This window comes from Amaranthus tricolor, chromosome 10 (assembly GCF_026212465.1).
Source record: "Amaranthus tricolor cultivar Red isolate AtriRed21 chromosome 10, ASM2621246v1, whole genome shotgun sequence".
Lineage (NCBI taxonomy): Eukaryota > Viridiplantae > Streptophyta > Magnoliopsida > Caryophyllales > Amaranthaceae > Amaranthus > Amaranthus tricolor.
In genome coordinates this window covers 2,080,594-2,104,558 of record NC_080056.1, presented here as the reverse complement: position 1 = coordinate 2,104,558, position 23,965 = coordinate 2,080,594, and the positions used below count along the sequence as shown (strand labels likewise).

The 23,965-nt window shown below is 34.8% G+C and overlaps 1 protein-coding gene across 1 annotated transcript; it reads left to right on the top strand.

Annotated features, from left to right (window-relative positions):
- Positions 1 to 630: 630 nt before the first annotated feature.
- LOC130826239 (villin-3-like) lies at positions 631 to 23,965 on the top strand. Its single transcript, XM_057691826.1, has 24 exons — positions 631 to 934; positions 1,821 to 1,969; positions 3,442 to 3,541; positions 5,401 to 5,469; positions 5,563 to 5,799; positions 5,922 to 6,099; positions 6,185 to 6,317; positions 8,948 to 9,107; positions 9,379 to 9,529; positions 9,622 to 9,722; positions 9,842 to 10,000; positions 12,125 to 12,193; positions 12,290 to 12,358; positions 12,480 to 12,617; positions 12,865 to 12,993; positions 15,404 to 15,551; positions 16,033 to 16,043; positions 16,135 to 16,275; positions 16,350 to 16,475; positions 18,419 to 18,481; positions 21,003 to 21,107; positions 21,638 to 21,896; positions 23,033 to 23,280; positions 23,370 to 23,965. Exons 2-24 carry the CDS (start codon positions 1,914 to 1,916, stop codon positions 23,481 to 23,483), a joined length of 2,964 nt encoding a protein of 987 aa, XP_057547809.1. The 5' UTR covers positions 631 to 934; positions 1,821 to 1,913; the 3' UTR covers positions 23,484 to 23,965.

Genomic DNA, 23,965 nt, shown 5'->3' with positions numbered 1-23,965 from the left:
TTAGCTGAGTAAGTCACGTTTAAGAGCTTGTGACCCCTTTGCTCAAATTTTGGAAGTGTGATTTCAATTTTTTGGAAAATGTACCTCGTGATGACCCTGTTTACTCAATTAACGGTAACTCGAGTTATTACACGATGTCAATATTATTTGATAAGGATACAACGTGCTATCTTTCATTCATATTCCAAACTTTAACCATAAATTATATAATGGTAATTTATATTTTATACTTTTGCAAGTCAAAGTCCCCAAACATTAAGAACAAAACCAAATATAAGATTTTTCACTTTTCAATTTTCATGGATAAAAAAAAACCAAATATCTAATTTATAGTACCAAGCCCTAATCATCATCAACTTACCTTTTTTTCCATTTCTTCATCCCTAAATTTATTTCTCTCCTCCAGTCCTCCATTTTCAACATCAAATATTTATATAATTTCCAAATTTAAATCATCAAATTTTTTTAAAAATCCTTCAAATTAATTAATTAAAAAATAAAAAATACTCACTTCGAACCAATTTAGTTGTCTCATTTCCTTACTTGGCAAAGTAATTTTAGTTGTCCCATTTCTATTTTTATCAATCTTTTTTACCTAAATATTCTTAGTTCACACAAGTAATTACGAATATAGCCCCAACTATCTTTCACTACTTACTCTTTTTAATGAACCCCACGCCATCCTTAATGATCGTGTCCAAGTAAATGGGACAACTAAATTGGTTCGGAGGGAGTATTATTCTTTCTTCCTTCCTTGTGGGACGTTTATTTTCCCCACAATTCTTCTGTATTGCCAGCTCCAAAGCCATTTTCCCCCTTTTTCTTTTTTCTCTCTCACTTGCTTCGTTTTTTGTGCTAAAATTGTTCATTATATCGTTCTCTGATCGTCACCATCATCAATTTTTCGGGGACCTTGATTGTTTATTTGATTCAGGTTTGTTTTGTTCGTTTTGCATCAATTCCATTTTTTAATTAGATCTTAATGATTATTTTTTTAATTGATTTTGTTTTTATTGATTGCTGATTGATTTCAGTTATTTCTGGTTGATCCGAGGTTATAATTTGTATGATTTTGCCGTTTTTAATCATTTTCGTTTGATTTGTTAGCTGAATTATATGTTTCTGCATGATTTTAGGTGTTGTGTATATGGAATTTGATGTGTTTAGTTTTATTGGCTTTTTTTGATCATTTTCGTTTGAGTTGTTAAATAAATTATATGTTTTTGCATGATTGTGTTAATGGAATTTCATGTAATTAGCTGCTTTTTGAAATGTGATCAAGTATTTCAAGTCAAAACCTTTTCTTTGATTTATTGTATACTAGGATTCTGGTACAAATGGCAATTGATTGGGGCTGTTTGTGATATTTTTATACAAGAGATAATCTAGTAAGCGTTTTTTTGATTGCTTAGTATTCCCTCTGTTACCTAGTGTTCTTTTACTGTTACTGTAGCAGTAGAATATAGGAACGGGAGAAACATTTTAGTAAAATAGAACTAAAGTATAGATTGGATAGAAGCAGAAATCCTAAAGATTAGTAGTAAAGGAGGGAGTTGTTCGATTGTTAATAGCCAATAGGAGTATTTTATTTTTTAATTTACATCTGAATTGCAGCTAAAATGATTTGATTCTTAATAGCTAGTGGAAATTTGAATTTTATTTTTAGGTGGGAAAAACTGATTGTTGTTTGAAGTCAGTGTCGTATCTAATTATTTGAAAGAATGACACAATGAGGGAAGGGTATGTTATTATGTGTTTGTCTTGAGCTTTCTCTTGTTTTTTTATTGTCTGTAAATCAATTTTTTTTGCTGTTTCTGCAGTGTTTTTTTGCCTTGCTGTTACCATTCAAAACTTCAGAGTGAGAGAAATTTGTCTGCTTCCTTTTATCAACACGTTGACTAAGACAACTCGCAATGTCTAGCTCTACAAAGGCTTTGGACCCTGCTTTCCAAGGAGCTGGACAGAAACTGTATCTTTTTCTTACTTTATTGATTATTGAAGTGCTCTTTAATTAAGTTCAATATTTTTCATTTGCCATGGTGTCAAATTTGGTTCTAATTTGGCCTCTGGATTCTGGAAGTAAAACTAATAGTTATTTTTATAATAATTAGATAGTCTCCAATGCATTTCGTTGTCTAAATATTCACTTCTGTGATTCTATTGAAAGGATAATTTTGTGGATATCCCATTCTAATATCATTTGTGGGAACTAAGCTGAGTTGTTATTATGTAACTAATTTTTCTAGTTGATAGGGATTCGAATTGTACTAGTCAAAACCCTAGTGAAAAAATGCAACAACTGTCGTGATCACTGTTTTGGACAGTCAGACACAATGATACGGGTAAGGGAGTGATGTAATAATGTAACGCTATTGTCTATCGAAAGCATGAGATATCCCCAAAACGGCTTAAAATGCGAGTTGTTAGGTTATTGGTGACTTGGGTCACCAAGTAATTAGGACAATATTATGAGTCTTAATCATGCATGTTAGTGCTAAGATAGAAGAGGACAAAGTACCACATTTGTGATTGGTTTGTTGGGAATCAAATAGTACAATGTACTATTGGTAGTGTATCTTTGACATGTGATGGGTTTAAGTGCAAGAAATCAGCTCAAATGCAAAGTGTAAGAGCATAGGAGACCGTGGGATTACATGGAAGAGGAAAGGCAAAAAACAGAATGCTGTTTTTCACCCTCCTGCAGCCCGCTGGACCTGGACTCAGTCAAGCCAGGGGTCGAACCAAAGGGTGAAGCCACATACTGCCTGCTTCTGTCTCGAGTGTGCTGCTAACTGCTGCCCTTTCTGTTTGTATTATAATGCTGCCCCTTACTTACTCCCTCTTACTCTATAAATACACACATATATGCTAGTGTGAGAGTACCAAAGTCTCATTATAGGGAGCTACCTTACTTGCTCAAGTATACTCCCTAATTAGCTACTCTCTTCCCTTACACTTATTCTCCATTGTAATTCCTTCAAGTTTGTATTTCTTTTTTAAACACATTAATATTAATCCTAGGCTAGATGGTGGATGTAGCCCAAGATTGATGAACCACTTTAAATCTTTGTCTTGATTATTTCTTTAGTATTTTTATTTATTACTAAATTGCATATTTGGTTCCTACACTAAGATACAACACAAACCTTCACTTAAACCCTATTTTGTGATCCTTGAGTGAGGGTAACACCTCTCTTTCACGATTTTTTTACATCTTTACAACGCAGGAAATATTAGTTGATTTTTTATGAAAACCTTTACAACATAGGATATATTGATTCATTTTTTTTTTTGAAAACCTGTATGCGATTGATGTGATATGATGTGACCTTGTTTTTGCACAATGGCCGAAACCATGTTATTTTTCAAAGTGCTTTGTTCACATTTTAGCTTTTAATTCTCATTCTTACGACGACCTATTTGAGTCTTAACTCCATGTAGAGGAACTGAAATATGGAGAATTGAGAACTTCCTACCTGTACCATTGCCCAAATCCGACTATGGTAAATTCTACACCGGAGACTCTTACATTATCTTACAGGTATAATTTAATATTTATTATTGCTATTTTTAGGTTGACTTGTAATTATTCATTTTTCATGTTATCTTATTACACTTGAACTGGATTTTAAGTGTAGAGTTACCTTTTAAAGAAATGTGCTTTATAGGCTTTTGGTGTCCCACACTATTTCTGGTATCACTTTTGTTGATGGTTAATATTGTGTGCTACGGCATGGTCTTCTCAGGTTTGGATCTGTTTGTAATTAGGATGAAATGCAGGTTTACTATAAGATACTTTTTAAAGCAGTTATTGTGTAATTGGTTGCTCTCAGTGTTAATGGGACAGAGGATGGGTTTTGGTGTTGATCAATCTAGGTTCTTGTGACAATCCTTTAAATGTTGATTTTCCTGTTTATGTAATGATGGTTGGAGCTAAAATTGACTAAGATGTTAAGAAATTTTTTGATCCCTCACCTTTTCACAGTTATCATGATCTTTAACTTCATGAGTTCCTCAAGAATACCTTTAAGTTCCCATTATGAACTTTAAAATCCATTGGTCCATGATGTGAATATTTCCAAACCGTCTCATCTGATTTCTATTTGTAATTCCTCATATGATAAGGGATTATGATATTTTTGCAAGAAAAGAAAGGTCTGACACTAGTATCTGATGTATTGAGCATGCTTGAAGAACAAGTGATGCCTGATTGTTAATTTGGAACTTCTTTTTGGCAAGAGTTCCTGATTTTTCTCTGCTGGGTGTAGGGTTCATATCATTGGTTGTTTGTATCAAATTTATTGGAAATGCTATGTGCCTCTGCCCTCTATAAACATTTAAAAATTTCCTATATTTTCTTGTTCTTGCTGTTACCTTTCTCCATCTCACCTATAAATTGACCTGTCACATTTGAAAATTCTGTTTCTTTCAATATTATATTCTGTTTGAAATTAGAATTTGTAGAGGAAAAGCATAAGACAAAGATTTTGATGCTATACAAGAACCATGGGTTGACATAGTGTTGAAGTCCTATCCTTCCACCCTAAGGTGGATAGAGGTTCGATTCTCACCACGTACAAAAAGATTAATTCCCTCTATTTCTCTTGCCAATAGGGGGATTCTTTCTTCCTTGAATATAAAAAGAAGAAATGGATAATATACAAAAAATTGAAGTAGGCTTCCTTTTTCTTTTGCGTGACTCCTTTATCTCTGGGCCAATGCTGAGTATGTATTAATTGATTATTAAGGCAAGGAGGAATGTTCCTGTTTAGCAAGGATGGCCTTGAACCTAAAATAACGTAGGCCATGGAAAAAGAGAAAAGAACCAAAGAACATGATTGTCAGCACCTGTGTTTATTGTACATTTTCGAGCCGCTATAACATCTTTGCCGCAAACGACTGAAGCTAAAAAGACGATAAAAGCAAAGTTCAATGTCAGTCAGGATGAACTCAATGTCAGGCTGTACATGAGCTAACCAATGTATTTTTCAGTTTTTTTTTTTTTTGGCGAGAGGACTTATTTGAGTTCTGAACTGTGAGCTATACTGCAAGGTTTGGTGGCTTCTCATTTAATTTTACTGCAGTGCTCATTCCTTTCAGTGACTTACTGATGCCACCCCATTTGCTTGAGTAGCTCTTATTAGATTGCAGAATAAAATATGCTTGTTGGTAAAGGATGAAGTTTGAACAGACATGATCATTTTAATTATTCTCTATATCTGCTAATGTAACTATTACGGACTTTTCTTGAATCCTTTTTGGGGAGAGACAATATTTTGCCATTTTGTATTAGTTTTTACACTATTAATGTACATCTACAATATTTTAGAAGGGTCAACTTGAGGCACAAGGGTATATTTTATGTTTTACCTTATAAGCTGTGACACTTGTAATCTGCAGACAAGTCCTGGTAGGGGAGGTGCCTATCTTTATGATATTCACTTTTGGCTTGGAAAGGATACTAGCCAGGTGAGTCATAATCTTGATATTCATTTTAATCATCTATAGTCTCTTTTCGGCTCTGTGGAGTTACACATACTGTTTGGTTTAAATTTATGACAGGATGAAGCTGGAACAGCTGCTATTAAAACAGTCGAGCTAGATGCAGCTCTTGGAGGGAAGGCTGTGCAGCATAGGGAACTCCAAGGTTTTGAATCTGACAAATTCGTGTCATATTTTAAACCATGCATCATACCTTTAGAGGGTGGAGTTGCATCTGGGTTTAAGACGCCAGTGGAAGATGAATTTGAAACAAAGCTGTATATTTGTCATGGAAAACGAGCTGTTAAGATGAAGCAGGTCATAGGCATGATTACATAAAATGAAAATAGCTGCTTTTTTGATAAATAGAAGTTTTTGTGTATGCTATGTACTATACATTGCTGACAAATAGGAATTAAAGTTGTGCTTTGGGTGTGCAGGTCCCATTTGCTCGCTCCTCTTTAAACCATGATGATGTTTTTATCTTGGACACAAAAGATAAGATTTATCAGTTCAATGGTGCGAACTCCAACATACAAGAAAGGGCCAAGGCTTTGGAAGTTGTCCAGTTTCTTAAGGATCGATACCATGAAGGAAAATGTGATGTGGCCATTGTTGGTATGTAAGAGAAAACTTTATATCCTTTTTCCTCTATTCATTTTGTGCATGTTTCATCTTTTCTAGTGTTGATTCTTGTGTGTAGATGATGGAAACCTTCAAGCTGAATCTGATTCTGGTGAATTCTGGGTTCTCTTTGGTGGTTTTGCCCCAATTAGTAGAAAGGTTATTAGTGAGGATGAAGTCATTCCTGAAGAAACGGCAGCTAAGCTTTACAGGTACTTTCTTTTCCTTGGTGTTTTAGGAAGTGTATGTAGAGGTGTATGGTGGTGGACCGTGGTTTTAAGTTCCGTACATTTATGTTGTTTGTATGTTATTTTTTCCAATTTAGTGCACCACTTATTGAAAGTTAGTAGTTCGAGAATAGACACAAAAAAACAAGTGGATAAAATAAATAATAGTACTAATACAGAGAATGAATTTTTGGTTAGATACCATTGCCGAAAAAAGGAAATAAGTGGGGCAAACAAAAATGAAAGTAATCATTAGGGACATGGGGATAATACATGTGTTGACTGTAGTTTCAATATATGGGTAAAAATCATCATCTATTCAGTAAATTGAAAGCAACCCATTGATGACAATACTTTGGAAAGAGGATTGTCACGAAAAATTTGGAGCGCTTCCTCCTTGAAGTTTGAAACTAAAATAGAACTATTTGTTACAATGATCTCTCAAATTAAGAACAATTTATTATAATGGCACAAAATTTTTAAATAGTTTGAAATCAAGAAATGTTCACGTTTCAATAAAAGCAAGATCTCACAATCTTATAAAATCACAATGTTTCTTTTTGATGATTTTGTCATTTTCTTGGAGTAAAGTATTTGTTGGTTATTCGGTGATACTATCGTTATGTGTATCAACTGTCATTTCAGTATTTTTAAGTCAGAGTATGTGAAATGTTGTTTTGATACGGAGGAGCGTAACGGACAACAATAACAATATTGCATTACCCCAATGCCACTATGTGGGTCCCACCTTGGATGAGGTTTGACCGTTTGAGAGGGTCGGATCAATGTACGCAACCTTACCCTTGTTAATAATAAAAGTAACAAAGAGGTTGTTTTCGATTCACCCTTGGTAGCAAACTTCATATAGAACTTCATATAAATAAGAAGTGAACATAATTTTTAATGAGTTATTTTACTTTTGTTCATTATAGCCCGAAATTAAAGAATTATAAATCTTTGGCCCATTGAAATAATGCATAATGAAGATGCTACAAAATTTGATACAAAGGAGTTTCTTCTAAGTGAGTGCTTCAAGTATCTTGACTCACTTTGCTATGATGTTAATCAAGATGTTAAGCATAGGATTTATTTGGGTGACCCAATTTTTAGAGTTGCAACCAAAATCTGGCATGCTACTAAAGCTAAAGGGAAAATCTAGCTGATTCACCATAAATGTAGCTCTACTATATGGAAGGGTTCTTTGAGAGGGTGTTTGGGATGAAGATTGGAACTTTGGGTAAGTTTTGAAAAAAATCTCGCCTGTTGGGAACTAGGGACGGATGATGAATGTGACTAAGGAAGGGAAAGTTCCACTAAAAATGTATTGGGGGGAAGGGTAGTATTTGAGCATAAGACTCGAGAAATGAAAGAAATGACATATTTTCCATAAACAAAATAAAGAAGACTAAAGAGATTAAGGGAAACTTTGTAACCGTTATCAATTATTAACCAATTTTTTATTTATTTTTCATTACTTACCAAAGAAAACATAGGAACCTTTCAAATTTAAGTCTCATCTCAAAGTCTATCAATTCCCATTCCCGTCCGCCAAATAACCCTTATATGTTCGAAAGTTAGGCTTTCAAAAGAGTGCAGTTTAAGAAGGTGGAGATAGTTGTGAAGCATATGTTAAGATGGGTGAGTGGACACTAAAGAATAGAATTCGAAATGAAGATGTAAGAAAGAGTTTTGGAGTTACAAATATGGTATACATAATGAGAGGAAATTATTTATGCTACTTTGGTTTATGTAACAAGAAGACCTAATAAGGTGGAGATAGTTGTGAAGCATATGTTAAGATAGATGAGTGGACACTAAAGAATAGAATTCAGAATGAAGACGTAAGAAAAAGTGTTGGGAGTAACAAATATGGTATACAAAATGAGTGGAAATTATTTATGCTAGTTTGGTTTATGTAACTAGAAGACCTAATAAATCACCATTTAGAACTGGAACTTTGAGTATCTGAAGATGACCTGGATAACATGAGTGAAAATTGACAAGAATTGGGTTTGTGGGAGTAGATGACATTAGATAATAATGAATAAAAGAGAAAAAATATACGTAAGATGATAATTGATTTTGGTATTTTAAGTACATCAAAGTACGATAAAGCCGAATAAATTAAATCTCTAATGGCGACGATTTCTTATGTTGATTTGTTTTAGTCATGTAATCGATCCTCATGTTGCTGATATTAATTGTTTAGTGCAAGTTTGCAATGTAATTAGGCATGTTACTATTCAACTAGGATACTCTATGACTTAAGATTGTGTTTTTTAATGGAATTTTCACTTTCTAATGCCTATAAGCTAGGTTAAATACTTCATTCTAACTCCAAATCCTCATTACAAGCCATTAATCACTTTCAATGTTTTATGTCATTATTCATTTCTGAACTGCCTGTTTTGACTTCAATTGAAACATTAAGTGAATTTTTGTCAAGTAAATTAACTTTTGCTAGTACGCAGTCTTATATTGTTTGCTTAGATCTCGTCTCATTGTGCAATTGTAATAAAGATGCAAACTATTGTGTTTTCCGCTGCAGATTCTTAAAAGGACTCCTCGTGACTGATTTTTTTTCTTTTGTTGACATATTGCTATGGTCACTGTAGTATCAATGATGGTCAAGCTCAAGCCCTGGAAGGTGAACTTTCCAAAGGGATATTGGAAAATAATAAATGTTATCTGTTGGACTCTGGAGTTGAGGTGTTTCTTTGGTTTGGTCGTGTCACACAATTGGAGGACAGAAAGGCTGCCTGCCAGGCTGCAGAGGTATTGTTCACTTAATTAACCATCACATTCTCTATTTTTCATTTGTGAGGTTGTTAGAGGACCTTCTAGCTATTCCTTCACTGGAAATCATGTTAAAGGCAATGTCTGGGGTGGGAGAAATCTGGACCATAGATGAACACCACTTGGGGTACATGATACCAGAGCCCACAATGTGTTGTTATTGCCCTTTTTTCCATAATAAATAGGGATAAAAGAAAATGGCCCTTCAATTATTGACGCTTAATACTTTGTACTATTGTTCTTGTACTAGAATTTTCTTTCCAGCCAAAATAGGCCAAAGACAACACGTGTCACCCGAGTTATTCAAGGGTATGAGACGCATTCTTTCAAGTCTCACTTTGATTCTTGGCCAACTGGCTCAACAGCTCCTAGTACCGAAGAAGGCAGAGGAAAAGTAGCAGGTATTCTTTGTACATTCATCTGTAAAGAATGATTCTATTTTTAAATTAAATTTAAAATCAACTCATTTTTTGAGTTGTGTATCCTCGTTTAGCTTTTCTGAAGCAGCAAGGCATTGGTGCCAAAGGCATGAATAGAAGTGCACCTGTCAATGAGGATGTTCCTCCCCTGCTTGAAGCTAGTGGAAAAATTGAGGTATACTCTTATATCTTCTTTTTTCTTTTTCCCCCTTTTGTTTGAAGTAATTTGTCATTTTCTTGGCCATGGAAAACCTAGTTGAAAGTTTGAAATTATTGATTATGGCTGCTTCTAAGGTGTGGCGAATTAATGGTAGTGCCAAGACTCCGGTACCAAAGGAGGATATTGGCAAATTTTACAGCGGTGATTGCTACATTATTTTGTATGCTTACCACTCTGGTGAGAAAAAGGAAGACTACTACTTGTGCTGGTGGATTGGAAAGGATAGCATAGAGGTAAGTTGTCCTTGCATTACCTGGCTTATTTTCTCCCCTTTTGTTAGCTTTTATGCTTTATTCGGCATAATTAGCTGCTATTCGTATTGCCACTGTAGTCCATCAAATTTACTTTTGTATGCGAAGATGTTTACCACCCCGTATGCGAAGATGTTTACCACCCCTTGGCTTATTTATGCATCATGGAAACTTATTGGACTCTATGCAAAGCCTATGCTCTTGTGGCACAAACACATAAAACTGGTAAAGCCTTAATCTCAACGGGGAGCATACATACAAGTCTTCTATGACATGTAAGAATAAAAAAGTGGCTACTTGGTAGATGAGGCAATCCAAAACGTTATGAATGGAAAGATTGATCAAAATGTTTAGAGCAAGTATCAGTCCAATCACAATTTTTGGCATTGAAGATCACTTATAATCTTTAAAATTTGAACAGATAAAAATTGGAAAAAATCACAATGAATATAAGCTTTTGTTCTATGTAACTCGTGCAAGGAAAAAACCTTTCCATATCAACGTGTACACGGACATGGACACAATTTGTACCTGACGTCGCACGGATATAGCTCTCGGCTATGGCAGATCTGGGTTTAAGTGATTGCATACGCCATTAGAGAGGCTTTCTTTTTTTTTTCTCACTCTTTTTATTTTTCTCACTCTTTATAATATTGTTTTCTCAACTTTTTCACGTGCTGCTGGTTATTGTTCTTTTTCTTTTTTAAAAAACATTTTTTACAGCTGGCTGCAGTTCAATTTTTTGAGGAATCAGGCTTTAGAAATAACTCAATGGACCTACCATTATAATTTATTACTTTTACTTCTTTAGATTAAAAAATACTTGATATTTCACTCTCACTTCTCATGCATTCATAATTAAAACAATAGTAATTAAAAGTTTATTATAGTTTGCTTTAACAAAAACATTCCATTAACCCAACGCCATTAAGTCGCTCTCACCTAGGGTGAAGTTTGGAAGGGTCGGATATGCACAACCTTACCCTTGTTAATGATAAAATTAACAAAGATGTTATTTCTGATTGACCCTTGGTAGCAAGCGTCATGTGCAACTTCCTATAAATAAGAAGTGCACATGTACAACTCCATATAGTTTGCTTTTGGATGAACTTAATTTCCTATCCAGTACCCGTTTCCAGTTTTTGTAAGGTGTTGCAACTTGCAAAAGCTCCTCACACCCAATAATTTCTAGCATTACCGAGTCGGATACTTGGACACGCGTGGATTTTTTACACCCAGGCAGAAGCTGTGGGGTGTTTGTGGAATAATACTATTGTTGTAGTTGTGGGTGCTCCGGAGACTAGTTTCTCTAGGGTAATAGTTACGTTGGTATAATCCTCCAAATTTGCATCTTCAAATGGGGTTCTATTTTTGTCCTATGTTTGACCTTTGGTAAATTAAAATGAACAGTAAGGGCAAATGAGCAGGTAAGGTTGGAGAGTGAAGTATGGCTATACAACATGTGAGAGATGCGACCTCAAAGCAAGAGTTCTAAAAAGGATAGATCTGTGAGTGACCATCTTTGTATGAAGAAGTAATAGAGCCTTTTGATCTTTCCTTTTTTGAGCATGGTGCAAGTAAAACTTGAGTGTAATTGCCGGTACATAACGTCCACAATTCTCTACTGAGTATGGACCTTGCTGTTCTTTGTTTCATGGAAGTTTTATATCTATGTAGCTTTCTCTTGTGCATTCATGATTTGGGATTTACATATCCTTTCATATTTCTCTCTCTCTTCTCTATCTTGCGCGGACAGAGCCAGACTCGTACTATGTACACACTCTTTTGCGAGATTCTACTGCACAAACTTAAAAGGTACTTTCTCGGTTGTTCTTGGATTGACCCTAAAGTAACTCTGATGGCAAGTGCTTCTCCGTTACGGCTTCAACATCTCTGTGTGTTTGCCTTTTGTATTTTGTTTTGGTGGCCTTCTCTCCCCCCCCCCACCCCACTGAAGAAGTTAGAAGAGTTTTGCATCACAGCATATTTGTTTATCATTGTTTGCTTCTTTTTTTTTTTCTTTCTCTTCAATTTTTGTTCAAGAAAATAGTTTTGTGTTTGACATCACTTATAGCAGAAGTTTATCTTTTCATTTCTCATGTTCAGGATGACCAGAAGATGGCAGCAAGGTTGGCTAACACAATGTGTAATTCTCTTAAAGGAAGACCTGTCCTGGTATACTCATGCCTCCCTCACTTATATGATTGCATATTCTAATTTGTTTGTGGTTAATTTTCCGTTTGGAACTTTGAGTATTGTCTACTGGTGCAGGGTCGCATTTTTCAAGGAAAGGAGCCACCGCAATTTGTTGCGATATTTCAGCCTATGGTTGTGCTAAAGGTGAAATTTTTTTAATGATGACCTTGTTTGAGAATAGATTTCTCCTATCTTGAGTTTGGCTAGCGCATCATTGTTCTAAAAGGTTTTTGTATTAATTTTTTAATCCTGTTTTCTTAAATAGGGTGGACTGAGTTCTGGGTACAAGAAATTTGTTAATGAGAAAGGGTTGACTGATGCAAGTTATTCCGTTGATGGTGTTGCATTAATAGAAATATCCGATATTTCCTTGCATAACAATAAAGCTCAACAAGTTGACTCGGTATAAATTGTCTGCTTGCTATATTTTGAATGCTTTACATAATACTTTTAAAGGTCTAATCTTTATTCCTTACATGTTACATCCTGTGAAGGTTCTTCGTTATCCGACTTCATTCTACTATTTGCACAATCTATCATCTTTTGTAATATTATTCCTAATATTTTGGTCTTTGGCTATATTGATTGGATTATCTGATGATACAACTTTCTAGTTAACTTGAAACCTTTATTGATGTATGTGCTTTCAGGTGGCAGCATCTCTGAACTCCTATAATTGCTTTATTTTGCAATCAAGCTCTGCAATTTTCATCTGGCATGGCAATCAGAGCACTTTTGAGCAGCAACAATTAGCTGCTAAAGTTGCTGAATTTTTGAAGGTTTGCCTTTTTGCTGTCATCTTCTTTACTGGACAATGGCAGTTGGAACTTGTGGATATGTGTGTGAATTCTCATGCCCCTTTACTCACTAGGTGCTTGCTTGTTGTCATGATATTTCACAAAGGTTAAAAGGAAGATTAAGCTCACAAGTTGTAATTATTGAATGGGCGTTTGATGTGTAAGAGGGAAGATGCCAGACATTTAAATTGTATTGACATTTGACAGTGCATCACTAATGCTAGAGCTGTTCAATTGGGCATGTACAAAGCCCAAAAATGACATGACCAGAAAATAAATTAAATTGTTGATGATTAGGCATGTACAGCACACAAAATTGGTCTTACTTGAAACTTCCCAAATCCTGACCCGATGATTCAATGAACAGTTTTAATTTATTGCTCACATGCTGTAAAACCATTTTGGGGCTCTCATAAAGTTGAAAAGTGTGAAATTTCAAATTTCTTTTTAATTCCTAATTATTTCTACCCTATTTAGGTGTTTGTATCTTTTTTCAGAGTTGGTATAAGCGTATTGATGGGAAAGTCAGAGGGTGTAGTCAGTTAATTATAATTTTTGGGAGTAAAGTGGTAGGACTATGTGAAGAAAAGGTATAAATGGCGCAAACAATTAGGTATGACTCAATATGAAAAATTGGAGAAATATTTAGGGACAGAAGTTAGTGATTCTGTCTGTTAAATAAACTGATCCACATTTCTAATGACTTTTCTAAACCATTTAAGCTTGTGGAACACTAGAAGGATATAAAAGAAGTACAGGTTTGAAGGAATATTATCTGACAATATTATGATATAGGGGAGTGGATTCCTTCGCCAAGAAAAAATTACCTGGATTGATTTTATGCTGCTATGCAAACTGTGATGTGTTGGGGCAATCACAATGAGATTGACCATTCATGTGGCTGTGCTAGAATAGGTCTTGGTAAAGCAACAGCTGCAAACATTAGTACTGCCAATCTGTGATCCCAAAATATGGGGTTGGTGGCAGGAACCAAGATCTCATCTTAGGCTCTTGTAGATTTTTGCCATCCAAGTCAACTTTAGCTTCCTTGGACCTCTTCAAAATTCCTTCTTGTCCGAACTTTCCATTTTTTTAACGGTGCATTTTCTGATTGATCTATCAATTCCACACTTGCAAAAATCATTACAATCAATTATTCTTCTTCTTATCCTCAATGATTGCGACTCCAATCTTTCTTAGTATATCTTCTTTTCACATTCTATCCATAAAATTTGCTCATACACATCCATCTTAATTCTCAGCGTACATGTTTCAACTACTCCCATCTTCTTGCTATGATCTTTGAAATGCCTAGGTTCTGATCCTTATGATGACTTTGATGTAATCTTGGGTTATTTGGTACAGATATGGGATAGGGATAAAGAATATGGAAAGAGGTACTTTCGGAAAAAAAAAAAAGGAAAATTCTCCATATCAACTTCTATGTTAGATTTGATAGAATCAAAAGGGAAGTCCCCCATATCAACTACCAATTATGCCCTTCATCTATATTGCACAGATCTGATCTTTAATGGTCCACCACATTTGGTATCGGCTTGGTTCTCTTCTCATCATCACCACATTAATATCGGCCTGGTTCCCTTCTCATCACCACCACATCTATGACATATCATGATATCCAATATCAGTGCTATTATCAATTATAGCTGCCAGTTGTTTTATTGGCTAAGTTCCATTATTGACACTCTAGAACTGGAGATATAGACAAATTTGATCTACTTAAACGATATTTTTTTTTATATGGGTTTGATGTCTTGAATTTTTTTTCTCTAGTTTTTAATTTTTTGCTGCTGTTGTGGTGCGAGATTAGAATTTTGAATATGGTTGGTACTCACATGTGATGTCGAATCAGGGCTTGATGTTGGGAATTGTTGGCTTTTAGTAGTTATGGAGGCTACATTGGGCTGGTGGTGGAAGCTAATGGTCTTGTGGCAGTGGGTTTATTCATTGCGTTCTGGCTGTGGTGTCATTGGATGCATGTGGTGGATCAGGAAATGGTTGGCGGTGGTCTTAGCAATAGTCAATACTGGTCAATAGTGATTTTGGTGAAGAATCCTTGAGCGAACGAGGGACGGAATCTCATTAGTCAATAAGGCAGTATGTAGTTACCTTTTGAGTTTTGTCTGCATGTGGTGGATCAGGAAATGGTCGGCGGTGGTTTTATTTATTTTTTCCTGGCTCACCCAAGTTAACATTTTAATCTGTTTGAAATGTGTCCAACTTTGGCAAAGTCCACTGGTGCCATGAGATTTCTGTATGATATGAACATTTAAAGAACCGTCTATAACCAAATCTGGTTTTGAGTGTTACCTTTTGAGTTTTGTCTGCATATCGACGCTAATAAATGCTTTTTGCTAATTTTTCTTGTCAGCCTGGAAGTACTATTAAGCATGCTAAAGAAGGAACTGAAAATTCAGTGTTTTGGTCTGCACTTGGAGGGAAACAACCGTACTCAAGCAAAAAGTCATCGCCGGAACTTGTCAGGGATCCCCACCTGTTTTCATTTTCCTTCAAAAAAGGTCCGATGGCTACTCTATCTCTAGAGTTATTTTTTCATTCTGCTGTTCTATATACATTAAGTTCATTTAGACTCTTGCATGCTAAATTTCTAATTAACAGCTGTTATTTATTTTGGTGATGTGAACAAATTTGTGATTCGGAACAGTATGATAAATTCTTTTGATATTAGGGAACTATAGGATTTTGGCATCAATGATTGTTGACAATAATAATCTAATAAAATAAGTTTATGAAGAATATTAATTTAGAAATGGAGGGACTATTGATGAAGTGTAAGGAGTTTATTCCTTCACGTTTTATGAGCTACTCATTGTAGAGTGTGGGAAAAGCATCTCTTTGGTAGAATTTTTGTACAAAATGTATTTCACTTTTATTTAAATTATTTTTATGCCAGTTCTTTTTATTCTGAGAGTTGGAAGTAAATGGCACCCATGCTAACTATTTTTTTTTATCTTTAATTCTTTGGCCATGGATATGCAGGAAAGTTTCAGGTGTGTCGATTTAAATCCCAGTGCAAATTTCTGGTCTTGTAAGTGCATACGAGTATCAAGAAGTTTTTTGGATCATGTTTGACAATTGCAGGTTGAAGAAATTTACAATTTTACACAAGATGATCTATTGACAGAGGATATGATGATACTTGACACCCATGTTGAAATTTTTGTGTGGGTTGGTCAGTCAGTTGACCCCAAAGAAAAGCAGACAGCTTTTGACATTGGCCAGGTACTCAATGGCAAACATATGGTTGAATTCTGTATATTTTTGTGGCATTTCATTATTTACTCATTCTTTTGCAGAACTACATACAATTGGCTGGTTCATTAGAAGGGCTTTCTCCGAAGATCCCTCTGTACAGAATCACTGAAGGAAATGAACCATGCTTCTTCACGACTTACTTCTCTTGGGAGCCAGCCAAAGGAATTGTAAGTGCACTTTTACCTCATATAATGCATGAACATGCATATATGTGTAACTTAGGGTGCTACTAGAGGCTGGTTATGTTAAATTCAAAGTTGTGTAGCTGCAAAAAAATGCATTACATCGATCAAATAATTAGGTGAAGCTTTTATCACAATGAAAAGAAGAAGTATGTTAAGGTATTATCATTCTACACATGGTAAGACATAAGAGGGGCTTTATTAAGCTCACCCATTTAAGAGGAATGTTATGGACGTAATTGTAACAATATATTGTGATGGTTGGTGATGACTGATGAGTGTGTTTGAGCTTGATAACATCTATGTCCATGGGATAATGATCTCATGACGAGAAAATGGGATTTTATGAAAGTATTCTATGTTGGCCGGAAGCTTTGAGTTTTGAAAATTACAATTAAGAATACCAAGCAAAACAAATAAGATATTTGGAAGTGAAAAGACGAATAAACCCCTGATTGAGGTGAGAGAAAGAAAAAGAAAAAATATATTTTTAAAATTTTGTCTTTTTTGACTTCTAGTTCTGAAAATTCTTGTAGTTGACCTATTAGCAATATGGTGATATAACCAATAAAACCATGTCATTTCTTGTACTATTCTTTTTACAGATTATTACTACGATATATAAGTTGCTTAGACTTCTCATTTCACCTCTCAGTACTCATATTGTATTTTTGATACTCCTACATTAATATGATTCTTTGGCACCTTTTTACAAAAGAGCCAATTTGGACACTTGGACACATACTTGAGTGAGTTGAGTCAGACACAAGTAACCAAATCCAAGTAAAATAGTATGATAGTGTCATTTGTTCACACTACTTTTCATTCACAAGACCTTTCTCAGTTTTGTAACTTCACTTTTCAGCCATATTTGCTACTTGACATCCAGTGCCAGGGGGGTAGCAGGAATTGATGCCCTTTTTTAAACTTTTGATCTAAAATATATGTGTCATTTTTGTGGGCTTAAGAAGTGCATTTTCCATTATAGAGACATGTTTTAAAAATTTTGACCATCAAGTGATGTATTTTCAAGCTCCTAAAAGACAATACATAATTGGTCAATAAGATCAACAGAAAACTAGGATAACATAGCTGATGAAAGGGTGATTTGGTTCTGTTAACTATGTAAAAATCATTTCCTGCTAATCGATGAGAATACTGCACTAACATAAGGTTCGTAAATGTGAATTGTTAGCTGCAATCACAATTTAAAACCTAGTTGTACAGTGGTCTTACAGGATTTAATCAAGCTTAGCTTTTCAAAAAATGTTTGCGAGCTTATTATTATCAATTGTGAACGAGATCATGATGGCATTATAAGCTTAAAAGGTTATTTTCTTGTAGCAAAAATAAAGTATGGAAACTTTTTCAGTTTATTAAGCTGGAGAATTAAATAGCTTTCAAGTTTCTTGGAGCATTGCCTTTTAGTTCATTAGCTTTCATAATGTATTTTTTTTGATGAAATTAGCAATTTAGATCATGAACTATGTCTAACTGGTGATTTGTGCAAGTTATGTGGTCATGTAATGACTTGAACTAATTTTCAAATCTTTTTGTGGTCAATTTGTAGCAGCCAATCCCTTCTTTTGGCTCTGGTTTTTAGTTAAATAATTTTTGTATGTGTATCTAATAAAACGGAAACTTAAATTCTGGTTACTATGTATTAAAAAGGTTTACTATGTTAAATTTAAGAACTTTTCTCAAAAATACCCTTTTTTATAACAGTGCCTCTAACAATTTAAGCTTTTCTTGCTCCATATGGACCTGAGATTTTTTGATCTTATTGAAATCAAGGGTGTATCATGCTTTTTATCCTTCTTATTTTAAGCCCCCTTCTTATTTGTTTCACCCCAATGTTTTTTGTAGCTATGATCTGCATGTTAGAATGTGTGTGTGTGATTTCCTCTTTTTTAATCGTTTGGTGACAGGTGCAAGGGAACTCATTTCAGAAGAAGGTCATGCTACTATTTGGTGCAGGCCATTCTGCAGAGGTACTTTTTGAATTGCTTTTTTATATATATGCTTTAGTTTTTTAGGTACTTGTAGGTGTTAGTTTTTTCAATTGCTAAGTTATGAACACATCATGACTTATTGTATAGAGAGAAATTTCTCCCTTCAATAAATTTCCCTGTACCATTTTTCTTTTTCATTTCAATATACTTTTAATTTTCTTCCTATTATGTATATGAGGTAAGTCCAAGTACTCATAAGATGAATTATGGACCTAGCCTGTCTAGAAAATTTTTGTTTATTTCTTTCTCCTGTAGTTACTTATTTTTCTTTTAATAGCTGCTCTATGCTCCAGCCTCTGGTCGTTTTCTGCTTCTTTAAATCTTTCTTTTGCATGAAAGCTTCCACGCAGATTAGATTATTGGACTTATGCTGCTCGTTTGAAAGGAGAAAAGTTGAGTTACTCTGTTAAGGGTATCTGTTGTATTTCTGTTAAAATCTGTGTAGTATAGACAAATATCATCCATTTGTTTATTGCTCATAGGCTTAGCAATTGCTATTTCAAAGGAGGTGAATCATGCTTAACTACGAGTTTTGTGTTTGCCGTGCCACTATTTGGGATATGAGAGGAGAATTTCTGTCTTGAAGATAAGAGAGACATCTACATGTCATTCTTGTTTGAAAAATTTTCCTCTTTTCAAGAGGCAAGATAGGAGTTCTTGACATTATCCATCTTATTATACCTTCGTTAAAGTTTATACTTCATTTGAGAGGGCGGCTGTAGTTTTGACAAAAGCTCGCTGATTGAAAATTCGTTGATTATTCAAATTGAAAGTGGAGGACATGGTCTCAGTGTCTGTTGCATCCAGTGCTGAAATCGGCCTTCCAAATGAATGGTTCTTGATTCATATGCATAGTAATACCATGTGAAAATTTTCATGTCCTCTGTTTGTAATGTTATATAGTACAAAAATCACTGCTTGTGTTGTGTGCCTCTTTTTATTGCAAAAGAAGTATAAAATTACAATCTTATTTTGTAATGTGTTAATAATAGGAAAAATTACCTAGAATAATCCTACCTTTTCATGATTTTCCTATAATAATCTCACCTATTGATTAATCATGAATAATTCCAACTTTAAGGGGTATTTGCCTAGAGTAAAGTTGGGTAATCCGATTACCTGCTATAGCAGGTAATTTTCCAAAAAATTAAACTAAAAATTAATGTAAAATTAGAGAAAAAAATTTGAAAATCTACATAAAAAAAATTTGAAAATCTACATAAAATTTCTGAAATATAAAAAAAATCAAAAATTTTTTTAATATTTTTTTCGTCATTTTATTTTAATTTATCTTTTTTTTTTAGAAAAAAAACTTGCTATAGCAAGTCATCCAGTTACTGGGTTTACTCTAGGAAAATACCCCAAAGTTGGAATTATTCATGGTTAATCAATAAGTGGGATTATTGTAGGAAAATCATGAAAAAGTTGGATTATTTTAGGTAATTTTTCCTAAATTATATCCATTTAGCATGTAAACTTTAAGAGTGTTTTGGGAACTTTTGATTGGAGAGTTCTATTGATTTCTTACCTAGACTGTCTGCCTTTCATTTTTATTTTTGAAAAAGAAGGAACTTATGAAATTGTAGATTCAAAAGGAAGAAATTATATTCTTTTTTTTTTTATGTAATTAGTCAGTTGAAGTTCCAAATTTGATGCAACAAGGATGGAAAATCAAATGAATCTCTAATAGAACACAAAATTAGCCATAAATTATCACTTGTTTTCCTCTTTTGCAAGTTGTTCAATGGAATCTATGTGATGCTCTTTTCAGTATATTTCCACACTCAAATGATAGAAACGTGAGACCCTAACAGTAGAACTCTAATTTTGCCGGCATGGAATGTTTATAGAATCTTCAAATCATTGTTGATTGCTCTAGGTAGATCTTAACATCCTTCACTATCTATAAACATATGTACAACTTAAAAAACTTGTAATGCTAGGACGATGCTCTACTCTACTGTGCTGAAAATTTTGTTAGTTGACCAAGTTTTAAACCTGTCTATTATTGATGGAGCCAAAGAGTTATAGTTCTTTGGTTTAGGCTTATAATGGACTAATAAAATGGCTCACTAAATCATGTCCCCTTAAATTATGTAAAATTCCAAAGGATGTTTTTATCAAGGGTCAATCAGAAACCTCTTTGATATTATAAGAGTAAGGTTGCGTCCCCCTTAAACTTTGTTTAGAGAGGAGCCACTCAATAAGATTGGGGTAAAGAAATGTTGTATACAAATTTGTACACCATGTTCCACATTTCTTGGATCAATCAGAACAAGTTTACCATTGTTACATTTTCTTTGCATCATTTTGTGGTGGTATTTTCTTGTTCCTGATAATAGAAAATGAGGGCTTTATCTGCAATTACTTCTTTCTTGTCTCCCTCTATCCGGATTCTGCTCATGCTTTTTTCTTTGTGGGGAATTGGAGATGAGTTCTATCTTTTTATGATTTTTCTTATGGGAATGTATGCCTGATGGTTTTGTGTTATGATTTTCAGACCCCAAGTAGATCTAATGGCGGAGCAACACAGAGAGCATCTGCTTTGGCAGCCTTGTCAAATGCCTTTAACCCCTCTTCTGGAGAGAAGTCCAGTGCTTCAGATGTGAGTACTTATTCATCCTTTCTTTCATCCATTTTACTCTGTATGTGATATTGAATAAACTGTCCTAAAGAGGGAAGGAAAATAAAAGGTTCCTGGTTTTTTAGTGAGAGACTAGAAGATTCATATTTCCTTTTTCGAGTGACAACTAATAACTAATGTATCTGTCACTACTCACAAATGCACTTTCTGACAGTGGTTATAGCTCAAAAAGGATGTCATTTGGAGATTTAATAGGCAAATGGGATAGAAGGGGTGTCACGCGGATTTTAGTGAAGTTTAGTCTAAAGACGAGGTGTTGCTCTATTTTGGAAACACCTTTTTTTGGAAAGTGTGGCTAATTAATGGAGGAACTATAATATATCAATCATGCTTCCATATATTAAAAGTATGTTTGTATGAATTATGAAGTAATGGGTTTCCTTTATATCCCCGACCCTTCCTCCCTTTATATGCAGTGTATATCTGTGACTCATATTTCTTTAGTATTTTACTGATGTGATGTCTGCAACCCTTGTTATAACTTACAACAGAGGTCAAATGGGTCTAATCAGGGGGGTGCAACACAACGTGCAGCTGCTTTAGCTGCTTTGTCAACTGCCTTGAACTCATCGCCTGAAAACCAGCCTGCTGCAGTCACTGCTCCAAGGCCAGTTAACACTGGTCAGGGATCACAGAGGGCTGCTGCATTGGCTGCGCTTTCATCGGCCCTTACTGCAGAAAAGACACCTGATGCATCGCCTGCCCGATCTGTTAGAAGTCCTTCACCACCAGCAGACGGTACCCCTTCTGGTAAGTTTACCGTCTTCTGTTCTTATATTTGGGGTTTTGCGAGTGAGTGTGCAGTTGTCGATTAAGAAATACTGTATATATGTCTTTGAGGAACTACCACAAAACTAGTCTCAAGAAAGTTTACCTCTTAACCTCTCCAGATGCTGCCAACTTCAGGTTACATACTGAGCTGTCTAAATGTGCCTTTTGATCAACTCTAGCCTAATGACCTGCTCATGTATTTTCTATGTACAAAACTATTGTTTAAGTCACCGTAAATCTTAAAAGGATTTGTTTAAGGTGAATTTATCAACACAAGCTTGGGTACAGGTTCTATGGTATGGAAATGAGCTACTGCTTATCTGAGATAAATGTAAATTGACTGATTATGCCATATTCTTGATCAAGCTTGGGTCATCACCTTATTGGTTGATGTAGCAGCTGAAAATTCATTTATCGAGCGTGAAAAACTGCAAAAGAATTAGGATTAAGCTCAAGTCCGTCATCAAAATTTGGTCTGTGGACTAGTGAGCTCTTTAGTAAGTGAAACAACTTTGGCTAGCCGACAGGGTTGGATTGAAGGGAGCTACTGTTAGAAATAATTGGCTTGATTATGAGGCTCTTTTTTAAGCTTGACTTGTTAGTAAAAGTTTAAGAATGCTTGACCAAGGAGGGACACACTTGATTACTGACATTTAAATATCTCAAGAGAATTAATAATCATTTTTGACACTATTGCTGAGGCTTGTTTGTTGTTTGAAGGGATTTGAGCCAGGGGAGGGGATAGTGAGTAAACTGGTAAAGGTAAATAATGAATTTAAAAGAAAAAATTATTAGTCATACTCGTATATAGGTGATGGGAGAGGAGAGAAAGGAGTTCTAGAAGGCACCTCCATATACCCTCTATATTTTGTCTTTCTAACTATGGTATGCTTTGGCAACCATAAGAACATTCCATTACCACAAGTCATTCCCGTTTGATCACCATGGCCAGACTTGGGGGTTAAATGCTTATGGAAGGAAATTATTATTTTTCCCTTAAATTTGATTTCCATGCGTTTCCTGTGCGTCAATGTATTCTTGGTATAGCTGCATTCTATTTACTTTTTATGGGGATATATATAAAATACTTCATAATGATTTGTACGTTTTTACAGCTAATAAAGAGATAGAAAGCTCTGCTCCAGAGGTGGTCGAAGACTCTCAAAGTGAAGCTACTGAAGCTCAAGAAACAGCAAGTGTAGAGCCTGAATTTGTGAGCAATGGTGAGGAATCAGTGTCCAAAGATGACGCTGAACAACAGGAATTGACCGGTTCTGGAAGTACACAAAGCACATTCAGTTACGAGCAATTGAGAGCCAAATCTGAAAATCCTGTCACAGGAATCGATTTCAAGCGCAGAGAGGTTGGTCCATTTGTGAGATTACTAATTAAATAAAATAATTGTTCGTTGCTTCGACTTCAAATATCATACTCATGGTTTCATCGCTTTAGGCTTATCTATCCGATGAAGAATTCCTGTCTATTTTCGATGCAACAAAGGAAGAGTTTTACAAACTTCCCAGATGGAAACAAGACATGCAGAAAAAGAAGTTCGATCTGTTTTAGATTCAAATTCTCGACTTCTTGTCTACATTTCCTCAACGCAAAGTTCTTCAACATCATCTGCATTAAGCTGCGAGTAAAATACGTGAGTCACTCAGTACATTCAACTTGGTTTGCTTGTTTTTCTTCTTTTTTGTACGATAACCTTCAGGTTGGTTTGGTGTCTGTTGGCTGTTAATATGAATGTTGCTTTTGGGATTAGTCGGCCAGAAGAGTCATTTTTGTATCTCTTTAATTATTCCATTTGTTTTATAGGTTCTTTTAAGATGCCATTCTTTTCAATATAGTTATGTATTCTAAGCAATCAAACAAATCTTCAATCCTTTTGTGCAAGGAGTGTATATGTATTTGATTGTATTTTTGTTGTACGGTTTTGTTATGTGTTTATGTCCATTAAAAATATTGATGAAGTGATGTGCTATTTATAATGGTTTGTGAAAAATGATTGACTTGTTACATCGGCGCGAAATGAGATTTTATAGTGG

Coding starts and splice junctions, on each gene's coding strand:
- LOC130826239 (XM_057691826.1), top strand. CDS start 1,914: ATGTCTAGCTCTACAAAGGCTTTGGACCCTGCTTTCCAAGGAGCTGGA. Junction 12,994..15,403: donor AAGTTGCTGAATTTTTGAAG/GTTTGCCTTTTT, acceptor TTTTCTTGTCAG/CCTGGAAGTACTATTAAGCA. Junction 16,476..18,418: donor GGGAGCCAGCCAAAGGAATT/GTAAGTGCACTT, acceptor GTTTGGTGACAG/GTGCAAGGGAACTCATTTCA.